Here is a 17,539-nt window from a genome sequence, read left to right as displayed (position 1 = left end):
TTGCCAATGCCCTCCTCCTATTTAAAGCTGGATTCAGTTTGGTCACACCAGCTGTTTTGAAAAACAGAAACGGCGAAGGGCTGCATTCATTTCTGTGAGACATTCCACTGTAGTCTCCCTGGGCGAGGAGAGTTAGTTTTAGTATCAAGATGCCTTACATATTTAAGGAAATTAATTCAGAAAGTACTCTTTCCATGTATCTGTGTGTGTATGAGAGCAGATGGAAATTACTGGATTTTAGTGGTTTTAAGCTTAGCTTTCCCACAATAAATGATTTTTGCCGCCAGCCTGGAAGCAGTAAGTTTCTACTTTTTTTTCCTGGAAATGACTTTACCAGCCTGGGGCTACTGGTTAGGAGCGTGCTGCCATTACACACACAAGTCCTATCCACTGACTTCATAAAGGTCACTGTTCCACTGAAATGTTGTGCTTGCTTCAGCATTTCAACAGCCCTCAAAATGGCATAGTACAGTAGGTAATGTGGGCCAGTCCTTGAAAGGACTTGCTAAAAGAACATGGAAACCTTGAATTTTTCAACAGGGAGCCCATTGCAGAGAACAGCACATTTACTTTCTTAAAGAGAAAGAGGCTGTGGAAGAGGCTTGGCCTTGTCTGCTCAGGGATGTGCACAGTTGCATCTGCATCTCCCCTTCCTGATGCACAGTGGGAATGGGGTACAACTCTGATCTGGGCTGTGTGACAACTATGTGAGAGGTGGAGCTGTAGAGGGTGTCAGATAGGGAATAAAGAGTAGTCAGGAAGCAAAGTCTCTTTTACTCTTCTGTCCTTTCTTGATCCTTCCAGTAAATCTATCACTGGTCTACCTCCAGCTGCCTTGCATGGCTGTCTTAATGGGCAGCTGGGCCAGACACTGTGGGAAGCCAGCTCACCAGCTAGATGTTCCCTGGAAGGGGCATTAGAAGCCCTGCTTGCAGGCTCAGTGCACCACTTGCAAGCCTGGCTTCATGGCTGTTACCTTCAGTGGGCAGTCAGACACCTTTTGGACCTTGTCTTCCATGCTGCCAGGCATGGGAAGTTGTCTGTGCCTGTACAAAGTCCCACTGCCTGCTTACAGAGGGAGCCCATAAATATAAAACATAATCTTCATAAACCCTACAGTTTGAAAAGGTCACCAATCTGAGGTGAAAATACTTACGAGCAGACTACTGTCAGTTTGATCCTTAATTCTAGATGCTAAGTCATAAATGTTGTGTGGACAGGTCCTGCTAGCAGAGGGATGCTGAGCTATATATTGACAGAATTTGCTAGACCAGGAATGGAGCAAACACAAACATGAGAAATCAGAATACATTTGTGTCTGTGCTACATGCTCAGGGTCTATAACTTGGAACAGCAGCATAGCCCACACAGCAGCCTCTTTGCCTCGGAAGGATTACGGGTGCCTGCACTCAGATGACCCCTGGAAAGGAATCCAAGTAACAGGGATGTAAGATCCTTAAAAAGAGAGCTGCATTGCTGGACTTGGGCACGCTCTCTTTCATGTAGACATTTTAATATTATTAATCCAGCCCTGTCCAAATGAAGAAAAAAATCACTTTTTGAATACCCTTTTCGGCCAGCTAGTCCTTGACTTAGGTCCTCAACAACTGTGCATTAACATAAGGAAACAGCAGATGGAATCTCTGTATTTACTTCTGTCACACTGAGCCTTGTGTGGGAAAAAAAGTAAATTTCTTGTTTCAGGGATTTTTTCAAAGCTTAACATACATTTATGGTGACATCGCCCTGAGATTTAACTGTGAATGTTAAGAAAAGCAATGCACCACAGCGCTACGCTACAGAGACCACACTGTCCTTCAGGCAGAAGTGTTCTGCTTGGAAAAATCCCTTCCTCTCAAAAACCCCTCCTGCCAGAGATGCCAAGTGTCCTGGGATATATGTTTATTCAGAATAGATATAATGTAGTTATATATGCTTTCTCAGTTGACAGGTAACTCAAAAATATTACCCAGGAGGAGCAAAATGTAAATTTGAACATGAGCAATCACAGTGAATAAGTGACAAGGTCATAGCCTACCAACACCATTTACACAGAATTTGCCCTGAAAAGACAAGGGTGAAATAAGAATTGGTCACACAAAGAATTATTTGCATCTTCTGCTTTCAGTGCAAGAAGTATAAACAACCCAGTGAAGTTATCAAGATATTCCTTATGTGCCCTTCCAAATGTGGATTTCCCAGGGAGGCAGCGAGCAGTCAGAGTCCTGTCCCTGATAGCCTCTCAGCCTTGGGCTAATCATGTTGGTACTTTTCCTAGGTGTCCTCGGTTTGTACAATAAAGACTTACCGACAGCTTCATCTCACAAGCACTGCAAGGATTACGTTTCACCTCTTTGGGAGTCAAGCACTATTTTCTATAGATGGGACATCAAACCCACTGAGTAGGTGACTAGCCTTGGATTACATGAGCTCAGTGTCAGCGTGCATTCAATGTGAGACTGCTGCCTTAGTGCTTGTGCCCAGCCTCTCCCACTTTCATTACAAAATATAAACTCATTACCTCCGATTTACACAATGAAATGACAACATGGAAAATCAAATACAAAGTACATTCATGCATTTATGAAAAAAAAATAGTTTTCTTTGACATCAGTCCTCCAACTTCACGCTTATTATATGTATCCACTTGGACACCAACTGAAGGTATTACCGTTTTTTTCCATTGATTACATTGTTCTCTGAAAACCAGGTTAATCTCTGCTCTTTGGGAGAGAGGAATTCAGGAACTGGGATGCCAGTGCAGCCCAACAGCCTGGCTAGTCCATTGTCCCTTTTCCAGTAGTGGCCAGCACAAGAATTTTTTGGGACAGGTGTAAGAAACGCCATAACAACCTGCCGCTTGGCAGAGTCCCCTCCCATGCCAGACAGAGCTGGATCTGTGAGGGCTCCTTTTGCTGCTTACTGTGAGGGGATCACTGAGCTACAAAAAAGCAGCTCCAAGTATAGAACGATGGTCTTTTGTCAAATACTTTTAAAATAGATTATTGCAACTCTTCCTGCAGAATAGAAGAATTAACTGCAGCTAACAGTGTATGTTCTCTGCCACCTGCAAGCAGATAGTAATCTTGTGTTGCTGGGGTCTGTGGGGCTGCCCGACACTCATTGCAGCCTGTGGTGTGACTGGCTGGGCTAGAGGAGAGGGTCTCAGCTGGAAAACCAGAGAGCCGCCTCAGAAACAGGGGGGGCCCCGGCCCTCCCACGATCTCCACAAAGGTTGAGTGGCTGCTGTTCCCTGACCGCTCGTTTTTGTGCAGCTCCTTCTCTGGCCTCCCCAGGATGGCCGGGGATATTCCTTCCCTGTCCTTTGCCTTGTGCTCAGATGAAACCGGTGTTTTTTCCTCCTTGGAAAGACCTGAGCCCTTTGCCTGTTTCCCATTCCTCCGATAATTCACCCCCCTGACCGGGCTCCCGGGTCTGGCAGGAGACCGGAGCACCGGCCGCTCCGCTGCCCGGGACACCAGCCCCCCTCCGCGCCGCGCAGCAGGAGAAACTTTTTCCGCTGAAGCGGGCTGCTCGGAGGGGCTGGGCTGCGCCCCCCGCGCCGGCTCCCAAACCCGGAGAGGCTACAGACGGGGCACCCCGCTCTGACCCTGCCTGCAGCGGGGGGTCTCGGACCAGGCACCTCCGCCACTCCGCAGCCCGGGCAGCCCCGCGGCCGCCCGACCCCCCCGTCCGCTCCCCGCCGAGCTCCGCGCCGCAGGTGACCCCCCGGGGGAGGGCAGGGGCCGGGAGCGGCCGGGGGAGGGGGCGAGGGGCGGGGAGGCCGGACTCGGGGGGTCGCTGTCAGCGGCGCCCGCTCGGGGCACGGCTCGGCTCCGCACGGCACGGCGCGGCACGGCTCAGCTCGGCTCGGCAGCGCAAAAGCTCGGCTCGGCGCAGCGCGGCTCGGCACGGCGCAGCCCCGCGCCATGGTCCGGAGCTTCCCCGGCCCGGGGCTCGTCCTGGCGGCGGCCGCGGCGCTCTGCCTCGGCGGGGCGGGAGGCAAGGTAACCCCCTGCGGCACCGGGCGGCCCCCGCCCGCCCCCACCGGCACCGGGCGCCCGGCGCGGCGCGGACAGCGGCAAACCCGACGGGGAGGGGGTGCCCCGGGGCTCGGCGCGCACCGGGGAGGGAGATGCGCCGGGGCGCGGGGATGCAGCGGGAGTCCCGGGACGCGGGATGCAGCAGAGCTGCCGGGAGTCCCGGGCCGAGGGGTGCGGCGGTGCTCCCGGGACCGAGGATGCGCTGCGGCTCCCGGGAGAAGGGATGGGGCTGCCCTCGGCCCCTGCCCACCCGGCGGCGGGCGCTGGCTGCGCCTCTTTAGGGCTGGCGAGTGACCCGCCTCGGAGTGCAAAAGGCACCGGGGGGCACGACGCTGCGGGAGCCTGCGGGGATCAGTCACCCCCCCGCTTCGAGACAGCCGGACCCGAGAGCCGGTGCAAGCCCCGTGGAAACCGACAGACCAGCATTTCCAGCAGAAATCAGAGCACTGGCCCAAAGGCTGGGGTTAAACCTCGTCAGGCGTCCCTAGCAAGGGCGAGCCTGACATAAGGAGCCCAACCAAACCACCTTGTGATATATTCCTATTCCCATGCTCTCCGGTCTTGTGCACTCCGCTGTAGTACGGAGAGCAGGTGAGCGGTGCAGCTGACAGCTACAACTCTCAGGGCAGGGATCTTGGCACAGGCTGGGAGCCACTGGGTGAGCACCGGGGGAACCAGAGTGGTGATGGGAAGGCAGACGAGGAAGCACAGAGTACCCTACACAGAGGAGCAGCCGCAGAGCAGAGTTGCTCTGTGCTTTGGGAAGGGTAAGCAGTCCTGACTTTTCCTGTGGACCCCTGATAGGAGCAAGATTTGACACTTCTGGCAGAGATACTCAGATCTATAAACCATGAGCCGCTACAGTATAAGAAAGTAATACTCCATACATTTATGACTTTTATTACGTGTGTATATATATACATATATATATAAAGAAAAAGGTGGGGGGGTGCTTTCCCTGTTGGAAAACAGCATTGTAATTCTGCCTGATAAATTAACTCCCTGCCACAGCACACATGAACACAGTAATGACTTCGTGGTTGAAACGAAGATGTTTTATCTCACTCTGGTATCCTAGTGAAGATAGCTACAGTGAGAACTTCTTAATTAAGCCACATTTCTGGCACTGAAGTACTAAATATTAACTTTACAAAGGTGCATACTTAAATCTATTGAATTGTACGGTTGTGGGGTTCTGTCTTTTGTTTCTCTTTTAATTCAGAATTGCATTGCAGAACCTGCAAGTTTACCCCCATCCAGCTGCGCTGCATACTTCTCTTATTAAACTACTTGCTTGCTGCCCAAGTTATTACATCCTTCCTGTGCTAATTTTGTTCTCACTTTGCCTGTACAGTCATGAGATGGAGCAGGTATTAGCTGTGTGGTGTGCCTTTTGGTGTGAGTGGCAATGGTGGGACACTGAATGCATCAGCAAGCTGTATAATTTTTGCTTGATTTTTCTTTTTTCTATGTTTCCTAGCCAACTCCTGTTTTTCTCTGAAATCAGGACTGTTCGATTTCCCATCAGGCAGTACCTGAACTAAAGTATTGACCAACAGCACTATAGAAAAGAAACTGCCTCCTTAATGAAGAAGCAACAGCCTCCCGCATACTTTCCCAGACTTGACTTCTCGCTGTGTCAATTATTCTTTTGATCACATTTGTCTATAGTCTCTTGACATACTGGACAATTGCTTTTACAGAATGGAATTTAGGCATTTTCTATTGCTTATCTTCCTAAATGTGACAGTGGAATCTGTGTGTGCAAACAGATGTGTGTGTACATCTCTTGCTCCCTGTTTTTGTTATTTTTTTGAGTAAGTTGCACTTGCTCTTCACTCATCAAGGACTGCACTATGCTGTGTAGGCTTCATTATTTTTATCTTTTTTGGCTACATTCTGATAGTGTTGCTATGCTAGTAAAAAAAAATACACATCCCACTCTAAGTTGGTGGTTCAGATGTAGTTCAATTTAGCAGTTAAAACGGGGATTCAGAGACTTAGGAGAAATGAATTGTCTTCTAGCTTAGAGTTAACAATATAAAATCATAACAGCAACTCCATTGGCAAGGGCAAAGTCTGCATGAGGTATAGGAAGCTGAGTTGTTCTTTTCATCCAGGAAGGTGGTCTCTGCTGCTCAGAGTTGAGGAACTTTGGGATGCTGTGAGGTAGTGTGGATGTTTGAAACATGTTTTGTGGCAAAGTAGAGCTCTCTCTGGAACCCTTCACTGAGTACTACCGCAATATAAAAAATAGGAGTTAGATCAAATGAAAGAAAATTTGAAGATAAGGTGTATGATGTTTCCTCTTGCATGTCTGTATCAGATGGAACAAGATGTGCAGATAAGTGGCTTGTTTATCCTGAAGGAAGAACGTAAACCTGATGAAAGATAACATAGTCAAAATTATGCCTCTGTATGTCCGTAAAATATTATCTGTTTAATCAAATCCCTATGGAGGAGGTCTCTATGCCAGTGCCATCCTTCATCTAGTCTTCTTCTGGTCACTTGCTGGCTTAAAGAAAAAAATAAAGCCTTTCTGGCTGCTTTTAAAAGAAGAAATCTTAGCAATCCTAGACCCTCTAGTGAAAGTCTTAGTCCTGCTCCCAGCGAGGACTATGGTAAAATTCCTGCTGGTTTCAGAGGGAGCAGGATCCTTCCCAAGATCAGTGAAGGATTAAAAAGAAAATCAACTTCTAAAATATGCACCTCAATTAGCAAAGAATGTGGCCTGATTAGTAAAGTGTATGAAATTTCAGCTATTAAATTCTACGGCCCTGATCAACAAAGCACGCTGCACAATTGGCAATGTATCCAGAATCTCAACTACTGTACTCGTCTCCTGCCAGATCAACCAAGCATGCAGCTAAATCAGTAAATTATGCAACTGGAGCAGCAAAATATGCACTTGTGATTGGGGGGGGGAGGATATGGAAATTCTCAAATGTTTTAAATTGACATACAATAGATCTGTTAGTGGTCAACCTCTGCCTTAAGAAAAGTGGAGGCAAAATATTTTTATCAAGTCTTTCCAGACAATTACTGGACGGGAAAAGTACATCACTCAAATGGCTTGGTGTCTGCTAGCAGCAGCCCCATTCTTTACCAGATGTACTGCACATCTGGTTCCAATCCCAGCTTCTGCCAGGTGTGGGGGTTATTTTAGTAACACTTTAATGGGATTTTTAGGTCCAGGTAGCTCTGGCTTTATAGATAGCTGTAAAACACTGTATATGCACACCAGGCTGTCTTTCTGTCTCAAGAATTGAAGGCAGTCAAGACAAATAAGGCACCTTCAAAGGATCTGAAAACTTTGATGGCAATGAGCTTAATAAAAAACTTTTCACTGTTTGGAAAGTACTCTGTGCTTTAGGAGTGGAGAAATTACAGGTCTTTCCTATTTTCTTTATATCTTGATTAATTGCCACAGCTGCATCCTATTGTGTTTACAATGTACATTGCTTGGTAGATATTTACTGTGTGCAGAGTTTGAATGTTTGGCCGGTTTGGAGAACAGCTATATTCATATATTCTGAAGCAGTAGAGCTATTTCTCCCTAGCCTGTGTGTATGTGCTTTAAAAATCCAGCCACAGTAGCTGGTTCTGCTCTTCAGAAGTTGTTTTTGCTTTAAATTATTATTTTTGTTTTATAAAAAAGACCTGCAGGTTGTCCTATTTTAATAAAGGTGCAGTTTCAGGATTTCTATCAACTGCCCCTTTTTTTTTTTTTTAATGTCTGGAAGTAAACTGTGTTACACTGCCTGTGCTCAAAGAAGGCATGAGAATTGCTTTGTTTTATTGCACTTTTCACTTTAGGTCTCAGAAGTCTGAAACGTTATTTGAGTCTAAGAAATATCTGGGCTTGGTTTGTTTTTTGGTTTTGGGTTTGTTTTTTGTTTTTTTTTTTTTTAATCCACTACAGTTGGTATATAAAACTAGCTTGCACTGAACTTCTTATTTACCAAATTTCTGTCTCATTTCCAGGTCAATTCAATGAATGATCCTATTTAGTTCTTTTTCATGTTTAAAATATTTCCTACTGAGTCCAGAGCAGTGCCCTTAAAACATAATTGATTTGGGTCATTGAACCTTTATTTTTCATGCATGTTAGTTTGCATCCCACCACTGGTCTGACTGGTATTTCAATTAGAAAAATGCAGGCGGATTTCTTCTAGAGGCTAAAGTTCACGTGGAGTCTCTGGCGAAATAAGATCCTGGAATACATATCCCTGGAACTGGGCAATGATTTGTAACTTTTTTTTTAATTTTCTGTCTGGCCAGAATGTTGTAAATCTGGCGCTCTCTTGTTAGCTTCACACTAAGCAGCAATAATGTCCACAGTGTTTTAGTCCTGATAATTCTAATTACTGAAGCACTGAAGAAACTGAAAGCTGAGAAGATGGACGAGGCTGGCCTCAAGTCCTGCACAGCACATGGGACTCTCTCTTTGTAGAGCTGAACCATAATTCTGTCATTTGCCAAGGCCAGCAATGGAAGCAGCAGCCAAGGTAAGAGAAGTTAGCCAGTGGCAGATTTCTGGAATGATGCGGGTAATCTTTATGCGGTAGGAGCTAAAAGAGTGCACTACCACTAGAGATGCCAACCATCCTTGGGATGAAAACACTGAAGTAATTTTTCTTTATTATCTGAGTAGGTTGAAGCAAACAATCCTGTTGCACTGGTTTAAAAAGACCCAGCAAACAAACTTTCCTGTGGTAACCAACAAACAATTACTATTCCCCCCAACTACTTCTTTGCATGACAGACCAGGAGTGGTGGTAAAATGTTCAAGTCTCTTTCTTCCTGCCTCCCTTTCTTCTTAAAAAACCCAAACTCGTGGCATGTTAGGTACTAGAGAGTGGCTACCCAGCTGTAGTGCAGCTAGACCAGGTCTGATACAGCAGCTCTTCCCATTACACGCTATTATTATTACAAGGTCAGTCTATGCACTGATATCTCAGGTCTATAAATAATAAATATTCAACTTGGTGTTCAGATACTTCTCTGACTACGGGAAGTACTATATAGAAAAATAATCCTCTTGTACAAATTCATGGCAGGAGGAAGGTAGAGTAGGGACAGGGCACTATAGGTCTTGAATTAATGTTTGGAACAACACAGCAGTAGGGAAAAGCCCTACTGGCAGCCTTAGTTCTTGAACTCAGTGGAAGAACATTATAATTTCTCTTACAAGCTCTCAGCAGTAAATGGCCTTATGGTTAATTTTGAATATCCTTACTCATGTCATTGCCAATGAAAAGAAGGTTGCAGTTTTGAGAGGAGAAAAGGCTAATTTGCCTGTATTTCCTTTCTAGAGTTCTTGGTGCCCTACTGGGGCTCACAGAAGTCATCTGGGACTTCAGGAGGATTTAAATCAGGCCACAAGTACTGCTAGTTTGGATTAGTAATGATGTACACTGAGGACAACATCTGTATTTGGGTTTGGGTGGAGTCCTTTCATGGTAGAAGAGTTGGTAATACCTTTACAGCACCTTTCATCAGAGGATTTCAGAGTTTCACAAATATCTAATTACAGAAACTATTAAATTATGTGAAATCCTTGGTCCTGGGGGAGTACAGGCAGCACCATTACACTTCAATATAAAGCAGGGGTGGGTGGTGTTCAAAGTGGCAAAACAAAAGCAAATTTTTCACATGCAAGCCATAACCTGCTGTGCTATCTCATTTTCATCCATTATTTTATTCTTCTCATTTCTTTATACTAGCAGCCAGGTTGCAACATCAAACCAGCTAAACAAAATGGGCTGGTACAAGCCTCCATTCAGAACTACTGTCAGCTCTGAAGAAGGGACTTCTGGCAGTTCACTGATTTCTTACGGATCTGTTTCTGTAGTGTTTGTGTTTCATTATTCTGTTAAGGTATAGCAGGACTGTAGGAAGGGACAGGTGCCAAGGATGCCAATAAGGACAGCTTCCTTAGCACAGGAGATCTGGGATGAAGTGCCTCTGAAAGTCCAACCTGATCCAAGTCCCAGAAAGTTTGTTGCTCAGCCTTTCCAAGGAGGGTGTGCCTGCTCTGTACTGTACTTAATTTGGGTTTAGCAATGGGAAGTCTAATCCACTTGTTTTACCTAAATCCAGCCCTCTCCTGGTCTTGATTAGTAAATATTCGACTGTTTTGAATGACTGTTTAAGTTTTTATTAAAGGGATTTTTAATTTTTTTTTAATTTGACTTAAAATGTGGAGCCTTTACTGTTAGAATTGAGGCTTGAAGCCCAGGTTGCGCATCCCCTTGTCTTCCTGCCTGTATTATAGATCTGCATGGGTGGGCAGTTCAGGTGAATCCAAGACCTCACTATTTGAATACAAGGGCCTCAAGGAGTTGCTCATCAAGACTAACTTTAAATGCAAGCTTAGCAGGCTGAACACTTTGATTTGCCTCTAAAATCAACAGTAACATATTCCAGGTTTCCTGGTTGAAACTTGAATGGGGAAGAAGAAAGCATGTCTGCAAACCAGATTTATTTGGAAAAATAAACTGCTCACTGGTTGGGACCCTGTAACAACAAACCCAGTGCTTAGTTTTTCCTCTGGCTACAGTATCTGGTGATACTTTTTTCTGCTTTCTCCCACACCCTCCCTGCTGTGCCCTCACGGTGTCTCCTTATGTGTAGGCAGTAAAGTAAAATTTACAAGCATCCTGCTCTCTGAAATCCTAGCAAAGGTGGAGTCTTGAAAATTTCCCTTTGCAGAGTGCACAAGAGGAGACTAATCCTGGAAGAACGAGGTGGGGAAAAGTGCTGCTGTTTGTATACTATCCAAAACTAAGGATGTGCCTTCAGACCGTAACAGACCTCTGAATGGCCAGCCTCAGTGTAGCAATGGGTCATTTAGAAGCCTGGTTAAAAATATTGTGTGAAAGGGAGAGGGTTTTTCTTCATTTGCTTTTTAAGGATCACTGTCCATGTCTTCTGCATAAGCCCCTCTCACCTGCTAATCACATTTAGTGAAACAACGATCCGGTTCCCAAAGAGTTGCAGTAACAACTCTGCAGCATGACAGTGGCGACACAGAGCGTTTGCAGGTTTTGGCTTTGACATGTGGAACGTTTCCTTCTCCATATGTTTGTACAATGGACTTCCAACATGTGAAACATCTGAAGTGTCTGGATGAAACAATAGGGTCATGCAGCTGGAGATCCAAGCACAAACTGCTCGCTTTTTTGCAAGGCGAGTTTACACATATATGTGTGTGTTTTGTTTACTTTGAAAGATCCAAATTTATTTCCTGAGAAGTGGCCAGCAAAATTTGCATGGAATTGCCTTTCAGTTTCCCTTTCTCCTGTTTCTGGTACTTTCAAAACAAAACAAGGCATTTTTGGGCACCTAAGCTGCATATGGATTTCATTATTTAAATCTCCCTCACGTATTTTGGAGGTTATATATATAAAGTGAATTTGGGAACACTAGTCTTACAGATTCCTATGAACAGACATAACTTGCTCAATGGACTTTTATACCGAACTCTACAAGGAAACTTTTACTGCAGGGCTATAGCTTTTGTTTTGTTAAACATATCATCTGGTTACCAAGCAGTTCAAACAATCTGACCATGTTTCTACTCTTTAATTTGAACTACTTTGGCCTGTTCAATTTATAGAAAATGAAAACCAGATTGATCTTCTGGAAACTTCCTCATCACCCCTGTTAGTTCCCACCAACCCTATAGTTTACTGTTAATTTTTTCTATGGTGTGTTGTCTACACTTTGTTAATGAGAACTTGCTCTAGTAGAAAAAAGACCTGTGCTGACCTATTAAAACCCTGAAGCAAATGGCCATGGCATCTTGAACTCTTCATTACACTGCCTTACTTTTATTTACGATGGTCCCATCATATTCATGATTATTTGCCTGAGGAGACACTCTAAATGATGCCTTTGTTTCTCTTTCTAAAGCTTTACATTTTTTTGTATGTTTGAATGAGGGTATTTTCTGAAAAAAAAAACCCAACAAAAACTAGAACAGGGACAGCAGCTTTGTATAGATGTAGGATCTTATTTGATATGGCATCTTGCATCTTTGTTGGAGAATCTCTATTTTTCTGTTGAGTGTCCAGTCACAAGAGTTAGCATTTTTTTTTTCTCCTGCAAGGATTAGTCTGAAAAGTCCACAAGAAAAAGCTGGTTGTTGATGTGAATTCTAGCACTCCCTGGTGGATGTTATCTTAGGTATGTTGTATGCTTCCTTAGCCATAAAAGATAATGGTTGGATGAAAGGGGAAAACCAGTGTTCAGACTGCTCTCATAATGACATGCCTCACTTGCATTTGTTGCATGAACATAGCATAATAAATTTGTGAGATACTGATGACAGGTTTCTGCTTAAAATAGTTCTACTTTACGAGTGTAATGGTTATAGTCCCCAAGGGAACACTGCCTAGTCAGGTAGGTCTTTCGAAGCACTGGATTTGCATATTTTACATAGATTTTTCAAATCATTTAATAGAAAAACAATCTGGCTTTTGTCCCTTTTAGACCGAGATGAGAAGAAGGAAATTAATATTGCAGTGTGGGGTTGCAGTGAAGGATGAAGAAGAGTTCAGAATAAGACCTGGCACTTAGTTTCTAGTAAAAGCACCTGGATGTAAGTGTATCAATGAAATTAAACAAAAAAATTTAAAATATCCTATGCCTTGGCCTAGGTCTCTTCCAGAGCATTTCTATTTGTGTTTTGCACTTCTGCCAATATTTTATCCACTTCACAAGCATGTCTACACCTTGGCGTACAACAATTACTGAGTAATTAATGAATACCAGGGTTACTCCTGTGGCAGGAGTAACTTCAACCTGGGAAACTGTCAGGTAGCAAATATAGCCATAAACTGCCAGGCTGCTACCAAGCCCAGAGAATAAGTATTCATCGTAAGAATTTCTAGCCTGAAAAAGTTAAATCAAAGATAGAACTGGATAAGGAGAGAGAACTCTGCTTAGCCAGACTGACATAGCTGTAGCTTGTAAGACGTCTTGTAGGTGAATCCAACTCAATTTTAATTAAAGAACTGAAAGGAGAGAATTGGAATTTCTCTCTATTTATGATATGGGGAAAAAGAGCAAGAATGGTTTTATTGTCTTTTCAATATCCTGAGATTTCACCTCTGAACCTTTAGGTAGCTGAGTTAGCCAGTAGCCTTCTAAAGTCCCACCTCCACTGAGATGGGGAGATATTCTTTCAGAGGGATGTTAAGACCATCTCTAGCTCCTGCTCTGAATTTCCCTCTGCAGGAAACAACTCTGGCTTTTGTCTGCGGAGGGAGGCAAGCCAAATTAGCCAGCAAAGCCCTGCACCCAGAGCTGGGTGACCTTACATAGGAATCTTGCATCAGGTACTCGAAATATCTGCAGTTACTGCAGAAAATTCTGCTCATTGTTCCTAAGTATAGAGTAGGTTGACATCTCTGGCCTAATAAGGATAAACTGGTTTTGCTTCTCACCTGAAGCTCCCAAAAGTGGCAGAGCATCAGGCTGCCTTTCCTCTGGTTGCTCTGAAGGCAAGTGTAAAATGTCAAGTTCTAATGTATGCCAAGACTGCATATACTGCTGATCATGCTATGGAAAGCTGTACTGTTCCAAGGGTGATTGTTCGGAAAACAGCCTCTATTTGTGTCTCTGGGAACAAGCATTTTTTTGTAAGGAGAAAAAGGCATTACATCTCTGGAGTTAAATGAGGAGGTCTGTTGTTCTCCACAGAAACTGGAGTGTATTGCTGTGCCTGGTGGTTGTTGGAGTGCCCGTGTTTGCTTTTTAGTGATTTTTCTTTTCCCCACCTCCTGTGCTGAGAAAGGATCAAGGAGGAGGGATGGTGACCTCATGGTGCAATTATGCAATCTGCTTGAGGCCAGGTATCAAAATACATTGCAGCTGTGAAGCTGGGACCTTGCCGTGGCTGGGGGGCCTGGGCCTCCTGGCTCTAATGAGATCGCTGACCTTCTCCTGCCACTTCTTCTGCAGCTGCTTTGATTCATGGAGATTTGTTGTGGCAATGGCCTGCCTAACAGTTTGGCAAGTTGCCGTAGGAAATGCTGCATCCACAGGCAGGTGCTAGGAGCTGGCCTTGGAGACCCAGAGCAGGTGAGGGTATCCTGAGCCCTGCCAGCCTCTTTCCATCCTGACAGAACCTACATGCCTTTGTCCAAGGGTATACAAACGCTACCATCCTCCCTGATTATTTTTTTTTTCCCTAAAAAGCGAGGAGAAGGTTGTCTGTTCTCTGGTGAAATAAAGCAGTGCCTTCCAAGCAATCTTGTTGTGACGCTTGAGCTCAGGGCTTAGCTGCAGCAGTCACATATGGGAAGAATAAGAGAAAATAGCATGCCTACAGTCTGAGGCATATTTGGGCCTCTCAGTCCTGAAGTCTCGTTCAGACTTTGCATTCTTTCCTCTAATTGCTGCACTGCATTCCTGCTTCCCTCCTCTACTCTTCTAACGATATTTTTATTTCCCTCGTCTCCTGCAGCAACAGGCTTTCATAGTCCCCGTCTCTTCCTACCTGAATATTTGTTCTCTTCAAATGTCCTGTAAACTGTTAAAAACAATAGAAAACTTGGTGAGAGATATGAAAATAGGGCCCAGTGAAGCTGTCTGATGTGTGCCAAGAAGAAATATAAGACAAGTCGGGTTCTTTCCTGAAAATGGGATTTTCAGAGTGGAAATGTCACATCCATAATCACTTTCATGTGGTGGAACGGCTGCTACCCACTACTGAAATAACAGAGCATCTGTTAAAAAATGCAGTTTTGGTTTTGCTTAAATCCAGCAGGTTGCACTCACTTCAAGAAATATTAGACCCTTGTTTAAAAACATGAGTGCAACTGCTCTGATACCATAAATGTATTAAAAGCAAATGTATGCTCGGCCTAGTTTCAGAGTCCCACAACTGAACCCTGTTCAGTGCTTGTTTATGTGAATTTTCTCAGAGAACAAGGAGAGAATGTGTAGTGTGTGGTATAGGGGGTTGTGTTGGGACAGGGTTACTGGCAGGGCAAGGGAGACACCTTAGCAAACAGGATACTCCCATAATTGTTGAGAACTCTGTTGGAGATCCATTGGGGAAAAAAAATCACAGTTAAGGACTGGAAAAAGGAGACAGAGAAACTCCTAAAAACTAAGTGAAGTGTTGACAATTTTTGTTATACTCTGTCAATCCCATGTCCTGATCTAGTTCTGGCAGGTCTGCTACTTTCAACCCTCCAGAGATAGTTGAAGAGTTGCCCTAATATGGGACAGGAGACTCTTCTTTTGCTGTTGCCTCATGCTTTAAGCAGTGAAGGCAATTAGGCAGAGGGGGAAATGGGGATTTCAAGGCACTTCCAGGAATTCTTGTGCTGCCAGGTGGAAAAATAGGTTAGAAGTACTGCTGCTGTATCTAGTTTATGCTAATGAAAGAAAATAAACCTTGCATGCAAAGATGAGCTGAAAATGCAAAATTAAGTAGAGTGCTAATTTTATAAAGTCTCCGATTTACTTTGTCTTCCACTTGGAAAAAGTCCTACTAGCTTTGATCTCTAGATCAGTCAGCTAGTGAAGTAAATGTGGCCACTTCTTAAACTAACAGACTGGAGTTTTACATCTTACTCTTGGGATAGTCTTTCCTCAGATCCTGTATTTGATGAGCATCCAAAAAGCTCAGACTTCCCTAACTTGGAAATACTGTGAGAGGAGAACTTGGGGCTTTTGCTGGGAACCACAAGAATTGTATTTCTGGTAGCTTTGCAGCTAGTTTCAGCCACGTCAGCAAGTAAAGACTTGTCTATTTTGTTTTTTCCCCTTAAACTGGGATTGTGGAATGACCACTTTCCCTTTTTCCTTCTCGTTTTCTTTTTAAAACCCTAAGTTTAGCATTTTCTTTCCGCTCTGGCTGAAAGTTTGGGCCACTTCATATTTCATTCCAGGTGGTTGGCTCTGTTCAAATGTCCTTGTGAGTCTGAGTAATCTTTAACTCAGAATGAATCTCCTACGTTTAGAGGGGAGAAGGGGGAAGTAACTGAGATACCATACCTTACCCTACATGTTTTGAGCTACTGCAAAGATGTTGGTGGAGCCAGAGTTTTAAAGAGGTCCCTGGGGCAGAATAACATGTGAAGGAGCTGGTGAGGTAGTCTCAAAGCTTTGCCAGCTCTTTGAAAGAAACACACATGTGTGTGCATGTGTGCACATAATATGCTTTTAATTTTGGAGGGGTGAGGGATCCTAAATAAAGCTTGCTGGATTTTCACCCCACTGATACTACAGTGAGCTCAGATGACTAAATTTAGTCATCCAGACTGAACTATCTTGGATTCTAAGACAGCATCCATCTCTGTCCAGAAACTAATTGCATATCTCTGTGGCTGCTGTTGAATCAGCTGTAGGCTGACAAGAGAAGGCTACTATAGAACTGCCATATACCGCCTGCAGTCCTGCTCTGGCACCAGGCAGCTGCAGCGGATTTTGTTTTTTAAATGAAGCAAAAAAATCCACTTGGGGAAGGGTTCTCTCTTTCCTAGTCTGAAAAAAAAAAAAAAAAAAAATCAGTAAAGGATCATTTATGTAGTGGGGCTATTTTACAGGAAAAGATAGAACATAAAAGAATCTTTTGGTCAAGACTGCAGGATCATAATCAAGTATTTTGACTTCACAGTAATTTTTTTGAAGGGCATAAGGTCTGCATAAATAGCTTCTATCCTCACCTTCTCTCATTACTCTTGTATTAAGTCTTTCTAGTACAGTCTTCAAGCAAAGACCAAAAAGCCCTTTAACTTGGATAAGGAGATGATACACGTCTCTTCCTGAAAAGACTAATAAATGCAACACCTCTTAAATGTTCAGTCAGTCTGAAATACAGTGCATTATTCCTTTTCTGTCATTTCTAAAAGGGTCGAAGTGACATCTTTAAGTCTGCCTGAAACTAGAAATACATGCGAGAAATGCACAGAAGCTGAGATGTGCATAAGGCATTAATGAGGGCAAAGTGGGTTAAGATCTTTGTACATCATTTCCTTACAACCCTGCAACTGGGTATCTCTATTAAGCGTGTGGCCTGGCCCCTGAGGATGTCTTGGAAATTTAGTGGCTCAGCTATGTGTCTCCAGTTTCCTCTGCTGAGGCTTTCACTCTGATTCTAGGTATGCACCAAAAGAACTTGCTATTTCTTGGGTGAGTATGTTATAAAAGAAAACAAACTACATCAGACAGGTGCCAAACCAGAGAATCTGAGATTGTACTCACAGAGTAATGACAAACATCAAGACAGGATGTCCTTCTTCCTCTTCTTTGAAATAAATACACTTTAAAAATAAACAGCCTTTGGGTTGCAAGCAAGACAGTGCCCTCCAGGATGCTGCAAACAGCAGCTCCTTGTAACCAGCATTAACATGAATGAAGAAAATTTATCACTACTTCACCTTTTTGAGCTTCAGCAAAAACTATGAGCACAAACGGGTTGAGGGTTTCCCTAGTCAGGACCTTGCATCACTTTGTTTTCACTTCTCTTCAGCAGA

General features: G+C 44.0%; 1 protein-coding gene across 1 annotated transcript in view; it reads left to right on the top strand.

Moving 5' to 3' along the window:
* The first annotated feature begins 3,853 nt into the window (after positions 1 to 3,853).
* The window catches only part of LOC141967405 (uncharacterized), a 34,757-nt gene continuing 21,071 nt past the window's right edge, over positions 3,854 to 17,539 (top strand). Inside the window, exon 1 of the mRNA XM_074921167.1 lies at positions 3,854 to 4,007. Coding sequence (XP_074777268.1) covers positions 3,930 to 4,007 — 78 coding nt within the window. The 5' untranslated portion in view covers positions 3,854 to 3,929. The remainder of the gene's footprint in view (positions 4,008 to 17,539) is intronic.

This window comes from Athene noctua, chromosome 17 (assembly GCF_965140245.1).
Source record: "Athene noctua chromosome 17, bAthNoc1.hap1.1, whole genome shotgun sequence".
In the NCBI taxonomy this organism is placed as follows: Eukaryota; Metazoa; Chordata; class Aves; order Strigiformes; family Strigidae; genus Athene; species Athene noctua.
This window is presented reverse-complemented; position numbering and strand designations above follow the sequence as displayed.